The sequence below is a fragment of the Eptatretus burgeri genome, chromosome 12, assembly GCF_056783735.1.
Source record: "Eptatretus burgeri isolate ZD-2024b chromosome 12, Ebu_testis_v1, whole genome shotgun sequence".
NCBI classification, from domain to species: Eukaryota; Metazoa; Chordata; class Myxini; order Myxiniformes; family Myxinidae; genus Eptatretus; species Eptatretus burgeri.
The window spans coordinates 89,178,634-89,195,633 of NC_140972.1; the positions used below are offsets into that span (position 1 = coordinate 89,178,634).

At 43.8% G+C, this 17,000-nt stretch overlaps 2 protein-coding genes across 2 annotated transcripts in view; one reads left to right on the forward strand and one right to left on the reverse strand.

The window, feature by feature from the left end:
* Positions 1 to 17,000, forward strand: part of LOC147016098 (uncharacterized) — a 209,224-nt gene that overhangs the window by 180,369 nt on the left and 11,855 nt on the right. Inside the window, exon 22 of the mRNA XM_085849143.1 lies at positions 15,247 to 15,371. Within this exon, the coding sequence (XP_085705269.1) occupies positions 15,247 to 15,371 (125 nt within the window). The remainder of the gene's footprint in view (positions 1 to 15,246; positions 15,372 to 17,000) is intronic.
* SRM (spermidine synthase) lies at positions 1,332 to 15,539 on the reverse strand. Its single transcript, XM_085848797.1, has 6 exons — positions 15,392 to 15,539; positions 15,124 to 15,277; positions 13,568 to 13,651; positions 3,270 to 3,415; positions 2,808 to 2,927; positions 1,332 to 1,658 (listed from the first exon to the last, which is right to left on the reverse strand). Exons 1-6 carry the CDS (start codon positions 15,521 to 15,523, stop codon positions 1,617 to 1,619), a joined length of 678 nt encoding a protein of 225 aa, XP_085704923.1. The 5' UTR covers positions 15,524 to 15,539; the 3' UTR covers positions 1,332 to 1,616.

The following is a 17,000-nucleotide window of genomic DNA, read 5'->3' on the forward strand; positions in this document are numbered from 1 at the left end:
AATCATGTTGCAGAGGAGGAGGGTGGGGGAGTGGGAGTTGTATGGACTGTGAGTGCCGTTACAAGTTTATATATTTCGTTTGGTTCCGGGGCCAAAAGAGAAATTATCCTCAATTTTTGCATCTCTTGGTGAAAGGAAAAAATGTCCGTTAGTGTGTCTGTGTGTTCCAGCCACACTTGCTGCAAGCTCGCTGTATTAACAGGAAATGGTACGAACCCAACGCCTCTCATCCACGGATATTATTGTGTTCCTATATTTCCACGAGTCAGATTTTCATTCAGGAACACAATTATGGTAAACCATCCTGAACTAGCCACTTTTTCATCTTAATGCTGAAAATTATGTTTGTTGGACGATTGTAATCACAGATTTCACGCGAGCGATGGTGGGTTAAAAGTGCCCTGCGAACCGAACCCAAAAAAATGTAAAACATACAAATCGCACATAAGGCCTCATTTAGAATTTGTACGTCATTTTGAAAGTCCCGCATAACTAACGGAGTCACATGAAACAATGGGACAGAGAAGGACTAGCAACTGGCACGAAGCTGGTCGATATGCAGGCTTGGGGCGAGCATGATGAGGTGTCCCAGAAGCAGGATGAACATGATGGCGCAGTAAGATGGTGTGCACGTCTCCAGGTGTGGCTATCCCATCCGGGGGATGAAGCAAAGAGAGCGAGTGTGGAGAGAGATGCTAACCCTTCAAAGCCCAAGTTCAACACTAAAACCAGGACTACAACAGAACTGCACTCAGGCATGGTTATGGTCCTCAAACTTTGGTGCCACCCAAAAAGGCTCATGAGCCATCGGTGGGCATGCCAACTTCTGGGCCATCCCGCCCCATGGGGCGGTCCCCAAAAAAAAGTTACGCCTTACTCCAAGGCTCCACAGCTGATCTCACCGCCATGACCTGTCATCCACTGGCCAAACAGTCCGTGCTGTTTTCTTCTAAAGCGCAATGCGTTTTCCAGTTGTGCCTTTATGTCCAAGTCCTCACCCAGCCTCACTCAAACAGGAGATTTTTACACACACACACACACACAAAAAAAAAAAAAACTTACTCTATATTGTCTTAAAATTAATATTCACTGCCTCCTCAGTGCAAGTTTGACAGGACGACTTACCCTGAGATTTTCCCTGTTGCAAGAGTAATCTATGCTATGTGACACGGTCCGTGGTATTCTTTCACAAGCTAGCTCTGGGTTCTCTGTGCCCCCCCCTCCTCCCCTCCCACAAAATAAAATAAAAAAAAAACACGTTTTTGACCTTGAAACAAGTACACAGAACAGCACAATCGATTTATAACAGTAGGAATGACATTCTCAGGGTAACCAATATACACAGTCCCATTTATTTGCCAACTGAATGAAAACACGTTCCCTTCATCAATCACACAACACTTCCATTTAGAAATCCTTATGCAATCAAAGCATCCAATATCTTATTTGTTCTCATTCCAAGGACAATTTTACCATCAACTTCATTTATTTATTTCAAAACATGTTGCACAACACACAATGCCCTCATGGTCCACAATGTCAGGCTGCTTTAAAGTCCTGCAGCATTGGCCCCATCTGAATCGAGCAGAACTTTCTTTATTCTGGTATTAAAATATTCAGTTTGGCTTCTCTTCGCTGTCATTGCTTCCGTAAAAGATCTGAAAAATAATAAAATATTCATCCACTGAAGGAACGTTGTGTAATCATTTAAAGATGAAATAAAACAGTTTCAAGCTTGGGAGTTTAAACAAACCATTATGCAAGTCAGAAGAAAATTGAGCCATTAACCATATTGTGAAGGAAAATCAAAAGTTATAGCAAGTTGTATGTTATGTTCACAAGGTACAAAATTGATCATGTGGTCACAACTCAGTTGGATTTGTGAAAATACTGCTCTGAACAAATTTCCAACTTTTGTGATTTACCATCAGATTCGAAATATGACCAATTTTTCACAAATGTTTGGTAAAAGGGGCTGGCTGGTAGGATGGCCGAGAGGTGTGCACACTTGCCTTTAAGCTGTCTAGCCTAGGTTTGAATCGACGCAGCTATAAACAGTCACCTTGGTGTTTTGCAGGCAGTCAGAGGTAAGAACATGTTCACCGTCTTTCGGAAGGATTTTAATCTGGAGGACCTGTCTGCCCACACTGTTCGTTGGTGGACGTTAAAGGATCCCGTGGTGAAAAAAACACCATTGCTCTTTGTGGAAAAGAACCTCTTCTAGTGGATGACCAAGGAAATAAGTGGGTTCGTTTGATGATCATTCTGAGTGATAGGATGAGAATGTGAGATTTGTTAGCATTGAAAGAAATATTCTAAGTGTTGGACGCGCTTGTGATTCTATCAAGATCTGCCAAGAGGGAAGAGGCTGCTATCTGCCTATCTGAAGGATGAGGGATGCTTTGACAGCAGGTGGAGTCATCGGTGAAAAAAGTTTGTTTTCAGATCCAGTTCTATGGGAGAATCTAACCTCGACGATACAACTCACAAGCAAGAATTGCACCTCTGGGCCAGTCCCCTAAGTTGTTGTACGAGTACAATATTTGAGTTTCATTGCAATGGTGAGATAAAACGAGCAATAGATCAAATACAAATTCCAAAAAGAGCTAGTGGATCACATGACCAAATAACATCATATCAGTGGAGGACAGATTTGGCTTTCGGTTCTTGTGCTGCTTGCATTACACTAATCTTTCAAAAAAGCTTGAACTAATATGGGGGAGAATAAATTTACAACGGATTGTTTGACCACATTTCAAAGTGCAAAACTGTGCTCACACAAGCAAGCGAGCGTTTCACCATTTCACCTTGTGAGCAAAGGAAGGAAGAGTGAACACTGCTTTGTGCATTTCTGGTGTGTAAAATCTCAGGCCCATCTCCTGCTGCTGGACCTCCGTGAGCACACGCTGTGGTTCATTCAGCGGTTTCTAAAAACAATGAACACAGATTGGATCATCAAATACAAGTGAGTTGTGTTTAACCTCGATGCCAATACATGCTCTGTCCATAAGATATATAAATCAATCATACAGTCGAAAAGTGTTTGACATTGAAAAAAAAAAAAAAAAACTTTTCTGGACTTTATAATCACAAAACCTAAATGCACTATAATTCTACAAGGATTTTTTTGAATGTTGTAGAGCATAAAACTATTTAGTGTTACCTTGTTTAATAGAAGTGGAAGCAATATTGGCATGTGATTCTCCAACAAATATCAACAGATAGCGATGTAATGGACATGTAGGTGCATGTGCGCAAGGCGTTTGTACCGTATGCAAGCTGCAGAGGAGGTATCCCATCTCCCCACAGGGATATGTGGGCATGGAGGCAACCGCCAGCCGCACTTCAGGATAAATTTGGCGACAGATTGTGCCCAAGTTTCTGAGCAAGTGAGGAAACAGCCAGGGAGACTCGGCTGTGGGGCAGGCATGAGAATTAATAGTAAGGGAGCTATAATGAGCATGAGATAATGTTTGGTTATGAGCAGCAAAACAATTCATTTCGGGGACATGTCAAGCGTTCAAATGTTTTAGCTCATTGCACATACACAGCTCATAGGTGTCTTTATGGGTGCATGGCAGTCAACACCATCCTAAACTTTCCAAGTACATGCGACTCAAAATACCGGCACACGGTGAGACGTACTGGAAGATAAATTATGTAATCAACCAGAATGGCAATTTCAGGATATCTTGCTCCAGCTAAGATGTGTGAGATATTTAACACCAAATAATCCCAAGACGAGTGAAGGTTTTGGGGAAGCTGCTGCTGAGGCTGTCAAAGATACAATACAGGCTATCACTTTACAATATTCTGATAAACGAAGCCAGCAAATCATGGCGACAATGACTTTGGATTTTACTTCTGATATAAATAGGACATGGGCCAATCACCCAAAATGGACTTCTCATTACCATCTCGGGTGGCAAAGGTTGACTGTACTTTTTGGAAAGATCTTTGTCTGGGCAAACTTTTTGGGTATGATTGCCACTCCAAATCGGTAGCTTTATTGTAGTTTTTTGGGAGAATAGGCATTTTTGGGACAAAATCGTGTTTTTTGAAATTTCAACTGTAGAAAAAATATCTGCAACAAAACAACATATTTGAGACTTGGAATAAATAGCTATGTAAAGTACAACCATTTTGGTGTGCTTTGTGTTGGATTTCAATCGCCGGTTACCATGGCAACAGCCATTTTAAGGTAAAAAACATGGTTTTTGATAGTGAAACTTAAAAATTCATATCTCAGAAATGAAAAATGATTTCTGAACCATTTAAACGATAAACACATATGATGCATCTGGGCAGTTTTTAAATTCCATAGTATGAGGGTAGGTTTAAGATAAATATATCGTTTTAGGGTAAAAACATCACATTTTGAATTGCATTTCTCGGTAATTGGAGAGAAAACCCAGTTTTTTGAGCATTTTAAATATTTCTCAATTTTACAAAGTATCAAAAGTCCATTTATCACTGTAGATGTATTAGCATACGGGGTTGGATGAGAAACCTAGTTCAAATAGATTGACGTTGCCATGGAGACGACCAATTTTGGGATAAAACACATTTTTTGACGGTGAAAGTTTAAAAATCCATAACTTGGTAGAAATGTAATATTTTCGAGCAATTTGAATGCGAGCTACCACCCTGACACGCTAAGGCTGTTTGTTTGTTCAATAGGTAGAATAACCTGCAGGCAGCTGTCGTGTAAGTGTCTTAGATTTACATTCCTTGATCGCTATCATCATCATCACTTTCTTCATCTGCATATACGGTTACGTCTGTGTCTGCTTCGTCATCCTCATATTGGTTGTCACACATCTTAGTGCATTTCAGTCCATTTCGGATGCACGTACAGTCCTTTACAACACAGTGACGTACACAGCTACAGCTCATGAGCTCCAAAACAGCTGATGGAGCTGGTGGACCAGTCATCCAGAGAATCTCAAGGTCACCACTGTCATCTGTAGACCATCCACAATCTGTTGGTGGGATTACTTCAGGAGTGCATTTAAGGGATCTACGCCATATGGCTGCTTGGTAATTATGGTGTACGAGGTGCAGTGGAACACGAGAAGCAAGAGTGTTAGCATCAACTCCGCTTTATTGCGCGTTCGGATGTACATTCCTGCCACCCCTAGCGGGCGAGTCATGATATACGAAAACCCAATCACGTGATACAGCACACTCCTCCCCTCGTAAAATGACAAGACAAATGATGAAAGGACAATCATAACATGACCAACCGAAACCAATCAACACTCATAATCCTCCAAGTACCGCGGCCGCACCCTGACCCGCCTCGGACGGGCAGCGCCGCCAGACAGCCCAGGCTCAGACGCCTCCCGGCTCGGTCGAGGTTACACCCTCGCCGGACTCGCGCCATCCGCAATAACAACCGCCCCCGGCCGACCAGCCTGCCCGACGTCCCGGGCAGGACTGAATCAGGCGAAGACAACCTGGGCGTCGGCAAATCCGGCTCTGGCGATACAACGTCTGGCCACGGCGACATTACAGTTGGGGGCCCCACATCGTTCGGCCCGGGGGGGTGTGGGGGGGGGCGGTGACGCTGAACAGCAATCATGCATTTGGTCCACGTGCCGCTTCCACACCTCCCCACCATCAGTCCGCACCGTACAATTCGCCGGCCCCAGTACCACAGAGACCACAGCCGGCACCCATTTGGAACCGTGGAAATAATCGCACACCATTACCCGCTGTCCCACATCGAAACCGCGCAGCAGCGTCAGACGCGACACCGTCCCACTCCCCGACCCTCCAGGTCGCAGCAAATCCAGTCTGGACCGCAATGCCCGTCCATAGAGACGAATGGCAGGAGAATCACCCGTGACAGGATGAATCGCATTCCTGTAATGGAGCAAAAAGACATCGACCACTGTCTGCACAGGTGCAACACCCCCCCCCCCCGCCCCGCGCAAAGCCCGTTTCAACATCTTAACAAACGACTCAGCCTGCCCATTCGTCTCAGGATGATACGGTGCGGACCTTAAATGTCGAATACCATTTTGACGCATAAACTCATCAAATACACCTGCGATGAATTACGGCCCGTTATCAGAGACCAGGATCTCCGGTAATCCTTTATTAGCAAAGATCGTCCGCAGTTTCTCTACTGTAATGTTTGCTGATGTATGCTGCATTACTACAACCTCTGGCCATTTAGAGAATGCATCGATCACAATCAAAAACATTTTGCCATTAACCGGCTCCGCAAAATCTACATGGACCCTCTGTCAGGCTCTGTGTGGGGTCGGCCATAGCCCCGCGGCTCGACGCGGGTTATCAGCATCTGTTTGACACGTGGCGCAACGCTTAACCAACTGCTCAATGTCTTTGTCCAACCCCGGCCACCGCAACAGGCTACGAGCAAGACTCTTGGTCTTCACGACGCCAAGGTGACTGACATGCAGTTCTTCCAAACACCGCTGCCTGAACTTCGGTGGAATCACCGTCCTCATTCCCCACATAATGCACCGTTGGACCAACGACAGCTCCGATGCAAGCGACGTGAAAGGTTGAAATGCCGGTGTCGAAGGTAGATCGCTCCAATTCCCGTAGAAATCGCTTGGACGACACGGGCGAGCACCGGATCACGAGCCGATTCCACCGCGACCTGTCTGGCCGTGATCGGCCCGCTTTGGATCTGGCCCAGCGCGAACACATCGACCCGGTCGGCCGACTCAGACGCAGCTGGACCCTCCGCACACGGCAAGCGTGAGAGCCCGTCGCAGTTAGCATGCTTCTCGGTGCTTTGGAACTGAATATCATAATCGTAAGCAGCAAGAAACAGACACCACCGCTGTATTCGCGCGGCCGCTACCACCGGTACCCCGCGTTCGGGTCTCAGAATGAATTGAAGCGGTTTGTGATTCGTCTGCAAAGTGAAATGCCGCCCCAGCAGGTATTGATGAAACCTCCGCACACCCCAGACGAGGCTGAGAGCCTCGCGCTCGATCTGGGCATATTCCCACTCTGCTGCGGACAGGGTCCGGGATGCAAAACAAACAGGCCGCTCGGAACCATCGTCCATCCTGTGGGAGAGCACTGCCCTGATGCCATATGCAGAGCTGTCGCATGCCAATAAGAGCGGGCGCGCAGGCTCGTAGTGCACGAGGACCGTATCCTCTGTGAGCAGCGGCTTGACGCGGTCGAACGACGCCTGGTGTGCAGGCCCCCAAGCCCAGCGCTCGTCCTTCCTGAGCAACCGTGTTAACGGCGCAAGTTGTGAGCTGAGCCCGCGCACGAACCTTTGGTAATACTGGGCCATACCAATGAACGAGCGCAGCTGCGTCTTGTCGCGAGGCGGTGGCATGTGTTGAATCGCCTCCACCTTCCGAGGACCTTTCAACAGCCCTTCCGGCGTGATGATGTGCCTGAGGTATTCCAAGCGCTGCTTGAAGAACGCGCACTTGTCCCTGTTCAAGCGCAGGCCGCACGCTTCTAGCTTTGTCAGCACTTGGGCAATGTTCGCAAGGTGCTCGTCCGCCGTTTTCCTCGCAATGAGCACATCGTCCAGGTAGGTCTGAGCGGGCAGGCCAATGCAAACCTGATCCATGGCTTTCTGCCACAAGGCTGGGGCCGAAGCAATCCCAAAACAGAGTCGGGTATATCGATAGAGCCCTTGACACGTGTTGATTGTCAAAAGCTCGCTACTCCCGGGATCCATCGGCAGGTGAAAATATGCATCACGCAGGTCTAGCTTCGTGAAGTATTGACTCCCCGCCAATCGCGCATATATTTCATCGATTGACGGCAGTGGATATTGCTCCACGCTGAGCCCCGGGTTAACTGTGGATTTGAAGTCCCCGCACAATCGGACGTCTCCATTCCGTTTCAGCACCGTGACAACCGGGGTGGCCCAATCTGAGTACGACACCCGTTTGATCACTCCACAGGCCTCCAGCCTATCCAGTTCACCCTTGACCTTGTCCCGCAGGGCATACGGCACCGGTCGTGGTTTACAAAAATGAGGAACCACCCCCTCCTTCAGGAAGAGCTTTGCCTCCACGCCCTTGAGTTTCCCAAGGTCGTCGCAAAACAAACCTTGATGTCTTTGAAGAATCTTCTCCAACTGATCCTCCCACCGGCTCGGCACGGGTTGCACAAGGTGAACTGCGGTCCAGTCTAGCCTGATGCGGGACAGCCAGTCTCGGCCGAGGAGATACGGTCCCCTCCAACGCACGACGTACAACGGAAGCGTGGCGACCTGGCCTTGGTACCTCACAGACACGTCTGCCATCCCGACTGGCGTTATCTTCTCGCAGGTGTACGTGAACAGCATGAGGTCGGACCTGATAAGCTTCAGGCCGTTGAGTCTACGTGCGGTCTGTTCGCCGATGATCGACACAGCCGCTCCCGTATCGACCTGAAACGTGATCGGCGTTTTGTTCACTTCGATTTCCACCGTCATCGGGCGCGCCGCCGCCGGGCCAATTGAAAACAGGCTCAACAACGGCTGCCGGTTCCGCCCCGGGTTGCCTCGCACATCGCCGTCCATGACCTTAACGGTGGCCGGCGCCCCACGGCACACACGCTTCAGATGACCCCGCTTGGCATGCTGGAACAGGCAATCTCTGCATGGTGGCAATTGTGCTGAAATCATGTTGCCCCTCTTTGATGTGAAGAGCTGATAACGACACTGGTTGACTTCAACTATCGCTCTGTTAGAAACATGGAGATGGCAGGTGAATGCTTCAAGCTTTGCAAACAGTTCATTGGACATTTGCCATGACCGTCCAAGCTCACTGAAGCACTGCTGATAGTCCACGGTCTTCTTGGTAACTTTTAGTGCATTCAGTTTTCCCTTTCTGGCAAATGCACTGACCGTAATGCACCCCGTAAAGGCGTGCAAGCCAATTAAGGCCTTGCAGACATCTTCACCAAGGGCGTTGGAAATCTTGGTTATGTCAATGTACTTTTGCCGAGTTTTTGTTCCAACCTTCTGATACATGGGTGAACGGATGATTTTGCTGAAACCAATGCAAAGTACCAGAATGTCCGTGTCTTCAGCAGTTATCACAATAGCGTTGCACCCATTTTCTGCTGCTCTGCTGGCATGCAGAAAGATACGAGTGTCTGCCTCTTCCTGAATAGACTTCATTTCAATGACTTCTTCCCATTGGTCCTTGACAAGCTTGAAGCATCGTTCCTCACATGTAACGTACAGAACTTTCATTCCCAGTTTGAGTCTGTTCTCTGGCCTTTTCCATTCATCTACGACGAATCGGATGAAACAGGTTTTGTTTGACGAACTGCGCAAGAATTTCTGCCATTGCCTAATTTTGTGCCCTCGACTGATATTCTTGAACTCTATTGGTGACACAAGATCAGTATCGTCATCAGTGCAGTGGATAACACAGTCGGTACGTGACCGCTTTGGGGGAGGCAATGACTCTTCCATGATCAATCAGTCACCTGAAAAGAAAAAAAAGATGTAAAAACACTAGTATTTAAATACACTTCACAATATTGCCGTTGCCATGGAAATGTCAGTCTAGTTCAACTTATTGATTGCCATAAGAGAGAATTCATATAAATTGTTAGCCAAAATGGACTTTTGATGTATGGTACGATTGAAAAATCTTTAAAACCAAAGACTTCTCAAAATCTCTGCTTTGACAATTCTATCGATGAATGCTATTGAATAGTTGATGGTTTCACCCTAAAACGAGATAGTTTGTTGACAACCTGCCCTATACATCGAAATAAACAACTTTCTGTGTGCATCGGAGTGGTTTTAGCCTTCAGATCTCTGAAAAATATTATTTCACTTGCAAGCAATGAATATTTCAACTTTTACCGTCAAAAAACGTTTACCCACAAAATTGATCGTTTCCATGGCAACGCCAATCTATTTGAACTAGGTAACTCAGACAACCTATACTAGTACATGTAAAGTGACATATAAATACATGTAGACTTTGGATACTCTGTGAAGTTGATAAAATAAAAACAGTCCTCTTATCTCAAAAAACGGGGTTTTCTGTCAGATTAGCAAGAAATGCAATTCAAAATGTGATGTTTTTACCCTAAAACAATATATTTATCTTAAACCTACCCTCATACTATGGTATTTAAAAACTGCCCTGATGCATCGGGATGTGTTTATCATTTAAATGGTTCAAAAATCATTTTTCATTTCTGAGATATGAATTTTTAAAGTTTCACCATCAAAAACCATGTTTTTTACCCTAAAATGGTTGTTGCCATGGTAACCGGCAATTGAAACCCAACACAAAGCACACCAAAATGGTTGTATTTTACATAGCTATTTATTCCAAGTCTCAAATATGTTGTTTTGTCACAGATATTTTTTCTACAGTTGAAATTTCAAAAACACGATTTTCACCCAAAAATGCCTATTTTCCCCAAAAAACTACAATAAAGCTACCGATTTGGAGTGGCAATCATACCCAAAAAGTTGGCCAAGACAAAGATCTTCCCAAAAAGTACAGTCAACCTTTGCCACCCGAGATGGTAATGATCACCAATCTGGCCCATGGCCTAAAAATAAATATTTGGCTGGCAGGATAACCTCGAGGGGCACGCACTAGTCTCTGAGCTGTCTTGCCTGGGTTTGAATCTCGGCCCAGCTATAAACTGTCATCCTGGCCTTTCACAGGCAGAGTGATTCATCAGTTTGTATGCCCTCCCTCGGATCGACGTTAAACTGGGTGTCTCATCTGCCAGCATTAGTCGATGGACGTTGAATATCCCATGGTGTCCTTCATGAAACATAGGCAAACAATAAAAACAGCAGAGATTGCAAACCCTCACCAAGACTTCTTTTGAGCGGTGTATTTTTATAAGTTTTAGGGTAAATCCAATATGGCTAACCAATGACATCATATGTGTGAACCTTTTGTTCCTCATGGACAGGCGGTCATACGTGTAAAGTTTCACCTCTATCTGTTCAGCAAGAGAAGAGGATTTTTGAAGGTTTTTAAAATTAAAAATACAATATTGCTGCCGAATCGCGTGACCGATGACGGCATGATTTTTTTTTTTCTGGGGACCATTTTATCCCTAAATGACCCTCAAAATTTTTCATACTGATTGGATGTGGCATTCTACATTTGCAATTATGATGTCATAACGAGGGCACCTATGACGCCATTAAAAAATCATACATTCCCCATGAGGAGTACTTGCTATGTGCCAAGTTTCAATTTTTTTTCCTTGGTACTGTTTCAGTGATAGAGGTCCAAAGGTTTTCCTGCTTTCCAATAGGAAAGTGACCTATGATGTCATAATTATCATCAAAACATTCTACACGAGTAGTCGCTCCTATGGTGAAAATTTCATCTCAATCTGACAAGCGGTTGCAGAGAAAAACATGAAAGTTCTGTGCGGACAAACAAGAAGAAGACGTCGTGCAGAGCACGATACTTGCAAAATCCATAAAACAAATTTAACCTCAAAAAATAATTGGTGGTTGAATTCAATGTCCAAATATGCAACTCCTCTTCAAATTTCTAGAGAATCGGATGAAAATTGACAATTTCAGAATTTCAGCCTATGTTGACCTTTTGTTCTATGTGGACGTCCAAAATAATTGGTGGTTTAATTCAATGACCTGATATATAAATCCTCTTCAAATTTCAAGTCAATGGGATGAAAATTGGGATTTTAGAAATACCATCTTAGTTGTTGACCTTTGGTCTATGTCGACCTTTTGGTCCATGTTGACCTCAAAAATATTTGGCAAGTTGAATTTAGTGACCTGAAACATAAATCCTCTTCAAATCCCAAGTCAATCGGATGAAAATTGAGGATTTTAGAAATTCGGGCTATGTTGTTGACCTTTTCACCTCAAAACAATAGGCTTCTTCCTTATGAGAAACTCTACCATGTGGTGAATTTTCATGAAGATTGGTTTAAAATTGTGACCTGTAGGCGACAAACAGACAAAAATAAATAAATAAATAAACCAATGTCACCCGCAGGGTGACCCATATCTTGCCAAAAGGTGACCACGTGTGACTTCTTTAAGGTCACACTGAGGTGAACAGAGCTGCTATCCACCAGGAGCGACTCCTTGAGGAATATCTGCCTACAAGAGATTCCGATGAGAATCGTTCTACAGAGTAACCATGAAAAATATGCTTTTGCCTCATAACGTCACCAAATGACGTCATAATGTCTCAAGCTTGACATATCTAGAAAGCACTCATCGAGGTGTTCAATTTGAGGTACTACACGATATGGTTCCTAAAACTTGAAAATTTGACCTTGGGATCAAATATGTTTGACCTGAGGCGCTAATCATGAAGGTCAAGGCCAATCGCCACCAAAACTTAATCAGCTGAGCGCCAGAGCATGAAGTATATTCCCATGAAGTTTGAAGACGATCCGATCAAAATTACTCAAAAAATAAGGGTTTCGTCGACTCCCCTGATTTGCGACAAAGTGACCTTGACCTTTGACCTTGACCTTCAAAATTTTATGCGCTGAAAGGGACCTCTATAGGCCTCTGATATGAGAAGTTACAAAAATTTCCAATGACAACTGTGCTCTGCAGAGTGATTTATACGTGATTACAGAACAACAAAAAAAAAACAACAAAAAAAAAACATATGAAGGTCAAGGCCAATCGCCACCAAAAATGAATCAGCTGAGCGCCAGACCATGAACTATATTCCCATGAAGTTTGAAGACGATCCGATCAAAATTACTCAAAAAATAAGGGTTTCGTCGACTCCCCTGATTTGCGCCAAAGTGACCTTGACCTTTGACCTTGACCTTCAAAATTTTGTGCACTGAAAGGGACCTCTATAGGCCTCTGATATGCGGTTACAAAAATTTCCGATGATAACTGTGCTCTGCAGAATTTTTTTTATCGTTTTGGCAAGATAAAAACCCATTTTTACAGCCATTTTCCCTGCTGTGCAGGGGTTGGGCTTTTTCTTGAGGCAATGTTTTATGGCCGGATGCCCTTCCTGACGCCAACCCTGGTCGCCTCTTACGACACACAGGGATATGGTACACCTATTCTAACCGGGGCATACACCGGGACCAGTACACTGGTACTCATTTCGCCGACCGCGGAAGGATGACAGGCTGAGTCAACCCCCTGGTGTTAATTCAGCAGCCAACAGGGCTTGAACTCAGGACCCTGGGATCCCAAGCCACCACCCTAACCACTAAGCCAACACCAGGCTTGACAAACAGAGAGATAGAATAAAATCGACTAACCAATATACTTGAAAAATCTTCGATTTTGCAACTAACAAACGGACCCAAATGCAATACCCTCTCCGAATCCTTCAGCCAGGGTAATTATTGGCAGCACCATGAACAAAATAAAAACTCCTGCCTTGACTAACTGCTGGGAAGGCACCAACAAACTACCCAGCATTACCCTTACCCAGAATTGCTTTGGCAGCACCAATACTCTGTAAAGACCAAGAGATGATAATTTTTTTTTTAAGGTCATCATGCTGTGTTATACTGGCTTGGAGGGATTGGATTGTGAAATTCCAATGTGTGGAGGTGCACTGTGAATAGTCACTATGTTTTCAGGTGTGAAATGGTACCGCCATCTTACTCTGTTGACAGATCAGTCCTCCAGGCTTCAGGGCCTGCTTGAGTAGCTCATAGTAATTCTCTTCAAAAAGTGACTTTGCAGGTCCTGCCACAGTAAAAACAGAGAGAGAGAGAGGAGAGAGAGAGGGAGAGGGAGAGGGAGAGGAAGAGGGAGAGGGAGAGGGAGAGGGAGAGGGAGAGGGAGAGGGAGAGGGAGAGGGAGAGGGAGAGGGAGAGGGAATATAACATTTTATAAATAACATCCACACATCAGCATTATCAAAGACATAACATAAGATGTACAATAATATTAAATGTTTCATAAGCCAATTAGAATAGCACTGGTAGAGCGCATGCCTCCGCCAAGCTGAACAGTTTACGTTTTGTATCCCCTGATAGGCTGGATCTGCATCCATACCTGAATCAAAATCGAATCTGCTTGTGCTTGTCACACCCCCAACCTGTCCACCCATGTTTCATCCTAATCCGTCCATAACCTTTTGAGATATCCTACTCACAGACAAACAAACAGGGGTGAAAACATATCTTCCGTCCACCTTCGGTGATTGAAGTAACTGTGGACCCACAAATAAGACTTGGCAACTGTATATAAATTACAGGGCACATTCACTGAAGTTTAATTCGGTGCTAAGTGGTGTATTTTGTTTCTTACTGTACAGTGATGTGAATTGAGAGATTAAATGATGATCGATGAGCAAAACTAGTAATTCCTAGTTTTTGCAATTCCAGTTTCGTTTCCCATAAACTCTAATCCTACCAGCAGGGGTCTTTTTGGACCCCAGGCCTACATTTTGATGTGTTATTTCTGTTAGCTGACGATGTGTTTCATTTGTTTGTTTACTACGTCAGTAATATATATATATATATATATATATATATATATATATATATATATATATATATATATATATGATGTTTTAAGATCTCACCTTGTTGCACAGAGTTACAAGCAAATCCTTTCTGGGGTCCAAAAAGACCCCAGTTGTTTGTTTTCAATTTTTTTGCATATATGATTACTTCACATGATATTTGTACCGAGGAATTCCTCTAAAATTTTTTTTTTTTAATGCTTACATTTATTTACTTTATCACTAAAACATCATCCAATCAAAAACATGTTTCCTCATTGATGTGAAACTTCAGCAGATTGAATGAAATTTAGTGCTTCTGAGTTGGGGTCATAAAAGTCCCCAGTTGGTCAGTTAATTTTAGATTTTTATTTTTTTTGAATGTTTGTTGACTTTATCAATAAAACACCGTGATGTTTAGTCATTGATGTGAAACTTTGGCAGATTTAATGAAATTGAATAGTTGAGTTTGGGTCTGGAAAGACCCCGGATGTTAAGATTAGGTCGTAAAATATGTTGGTAGGATTAGAGTTAAAGTGATAGAATAAGGCAGACGTCATTGTCAATACCGAAGGATTATATGAAGACCTCGATGTGCTCGTCATCAAATCGATTTGTGTGCTTTTAAAATGAATGCTTATGTATTGTGTAGGTAGTAAGTAATAATACTTCATCAATCGTACTGTATCTACAAAAATACTCTCTGTACCAATGGGATCTGAACCATCCGTGATGATGACATCATAGCTGTGCTGCTTCTCCCGTAGGAAGGTAGATCCTTCAGCATTAACCACTGTCACTTTGTCATGGTCTATTGCTGTTGTCATCCAAGGGAGGTGCAGCTTTGCCACACGTGTGACCTCCTAAAGCAACAAAGTAGGTTCACGGTCAATTGGTTCATGTCGGCTCTACCTTCTAGTGGTCTGCACACAGCCAAACGTAACAGACACCTGCCAGGTCAGGCTTCAGGAACGCACCTTGTCTATCTCACAAAGTGTAACACGCTTCACTTCCGGGTGCTTCACAACCTCACGTAGTACACCACCATCACCTCCACCCACGATGAGCACCTGTAAAACAACATTGAGTGTTGAAAGTGAAATATGCATTCACGGTGAAGGCCAGATCAGAGCTATCATTGCCATTTGTGCACGAGTTAATGTTGTAAGCTATCATCAATATATCAAAAAGGGGAACAATAAGTTAAATTTTTAGTTGCAAGCTAATTCTCAGAATACCAACCTTCTAGACTTCACTTAAATGTCCACAGACACAGAAATACACGTTGAACGTGGATTTTAATTCTAAAAATTTTGAGGTGTGAGAGTTAAAAAATAAAACCCACTGGGTGCCGTCCCTAAAAAAATCCAGATAAACTGCCATGACGTAATCAAGGGAAAAATTGCCAGTACACAATGGATAATGGCCGCACAACTCGCTTCAGACTCGTGAGAAAGTGAATTTGATGAAGAATTTTCATATCAAGAATCCCTAGATTGTGACGATAATCAAAATCATTATGTAGAAGGTGTTGTCAGACGGTACTATGAAACTGAGGTCGAGATGATGTCATGGAAGGGCGGGGCCAGCTGAGCTTGACAGGGCACCAAATTAGATTAAAATCTTCCCTCCGACACATTTATTCAAGAAAAGAACAACGATGAAGTGTTAAAAAAAATTATTAAGTTTTAGCGACTCTTCTTCCTCGTTTTTTTGCCGATCTACCATCTTCCTTCTACTTTTGTCAACCCACCTTCATCACAGCCTGGTGTTGGCTCAGTGGTTAGGGTGGCAGCTTGGGATCCTAGGGTCCTGAGTTCAAGCCCCGTTGGCCACTGAATTAATACACCAGGAGGTTGACTCAGCCTGTCATCCTTCCGAGGTCAGCGAAATGAGTACTGGTAGAGGGGCACTGCATCAGCGACACAGTCGCGCTTCAAGAAATGATAGCTACCCCGGCAGCTAAGCTGCCATACAATCACCACCACCACCAACCCACCTTCATTATTTTACTTCAACCTTTCCTTTACCTAATCTTACCTAACCTTAAAAAAAAAAATTCTTCATTCTTTTAACCTCTCACATTACACCTCCCGTAACCACGTGTTTCTTTGCCCCCCTCTTCTTCTTCCTGTAACTTTCAAACTACCAGTTTCCTTCTGCGTTTGCTGATCCAAATTCACTAAACTCCTACAAGATTTTTTCTTCAACCTTTCCTTTTCCTAATGTTCCATAATCTTTATCAAAACATTTAAAAAAACGGTCTCTTAAAATGTTACAACTTCCTCTTTCACACGTGAGGTTCGCGGTATTGTACCATAATCCACTACTCTTCTTCTTCTTCTTCTTCTTCTTCTTCTTCTTCTTCTTCTTCTTCTTCTTCTTCAAAAGACTGTTTTCAATTCGAACTTTCCTTCTTCCCGTGTCTAAAAAGTTCAACTGAGAACGTTTATTTTCTCCATTCTCTTCACCTCTATTACATCCCTCACGTAATGTTTTTTATAGTCCAGCAGCGTAGTCTGATATTTCAGATCAATTGTTCAAATTTGCATAAAAGCACCAAAATTGGTATACATGTAGAATAAT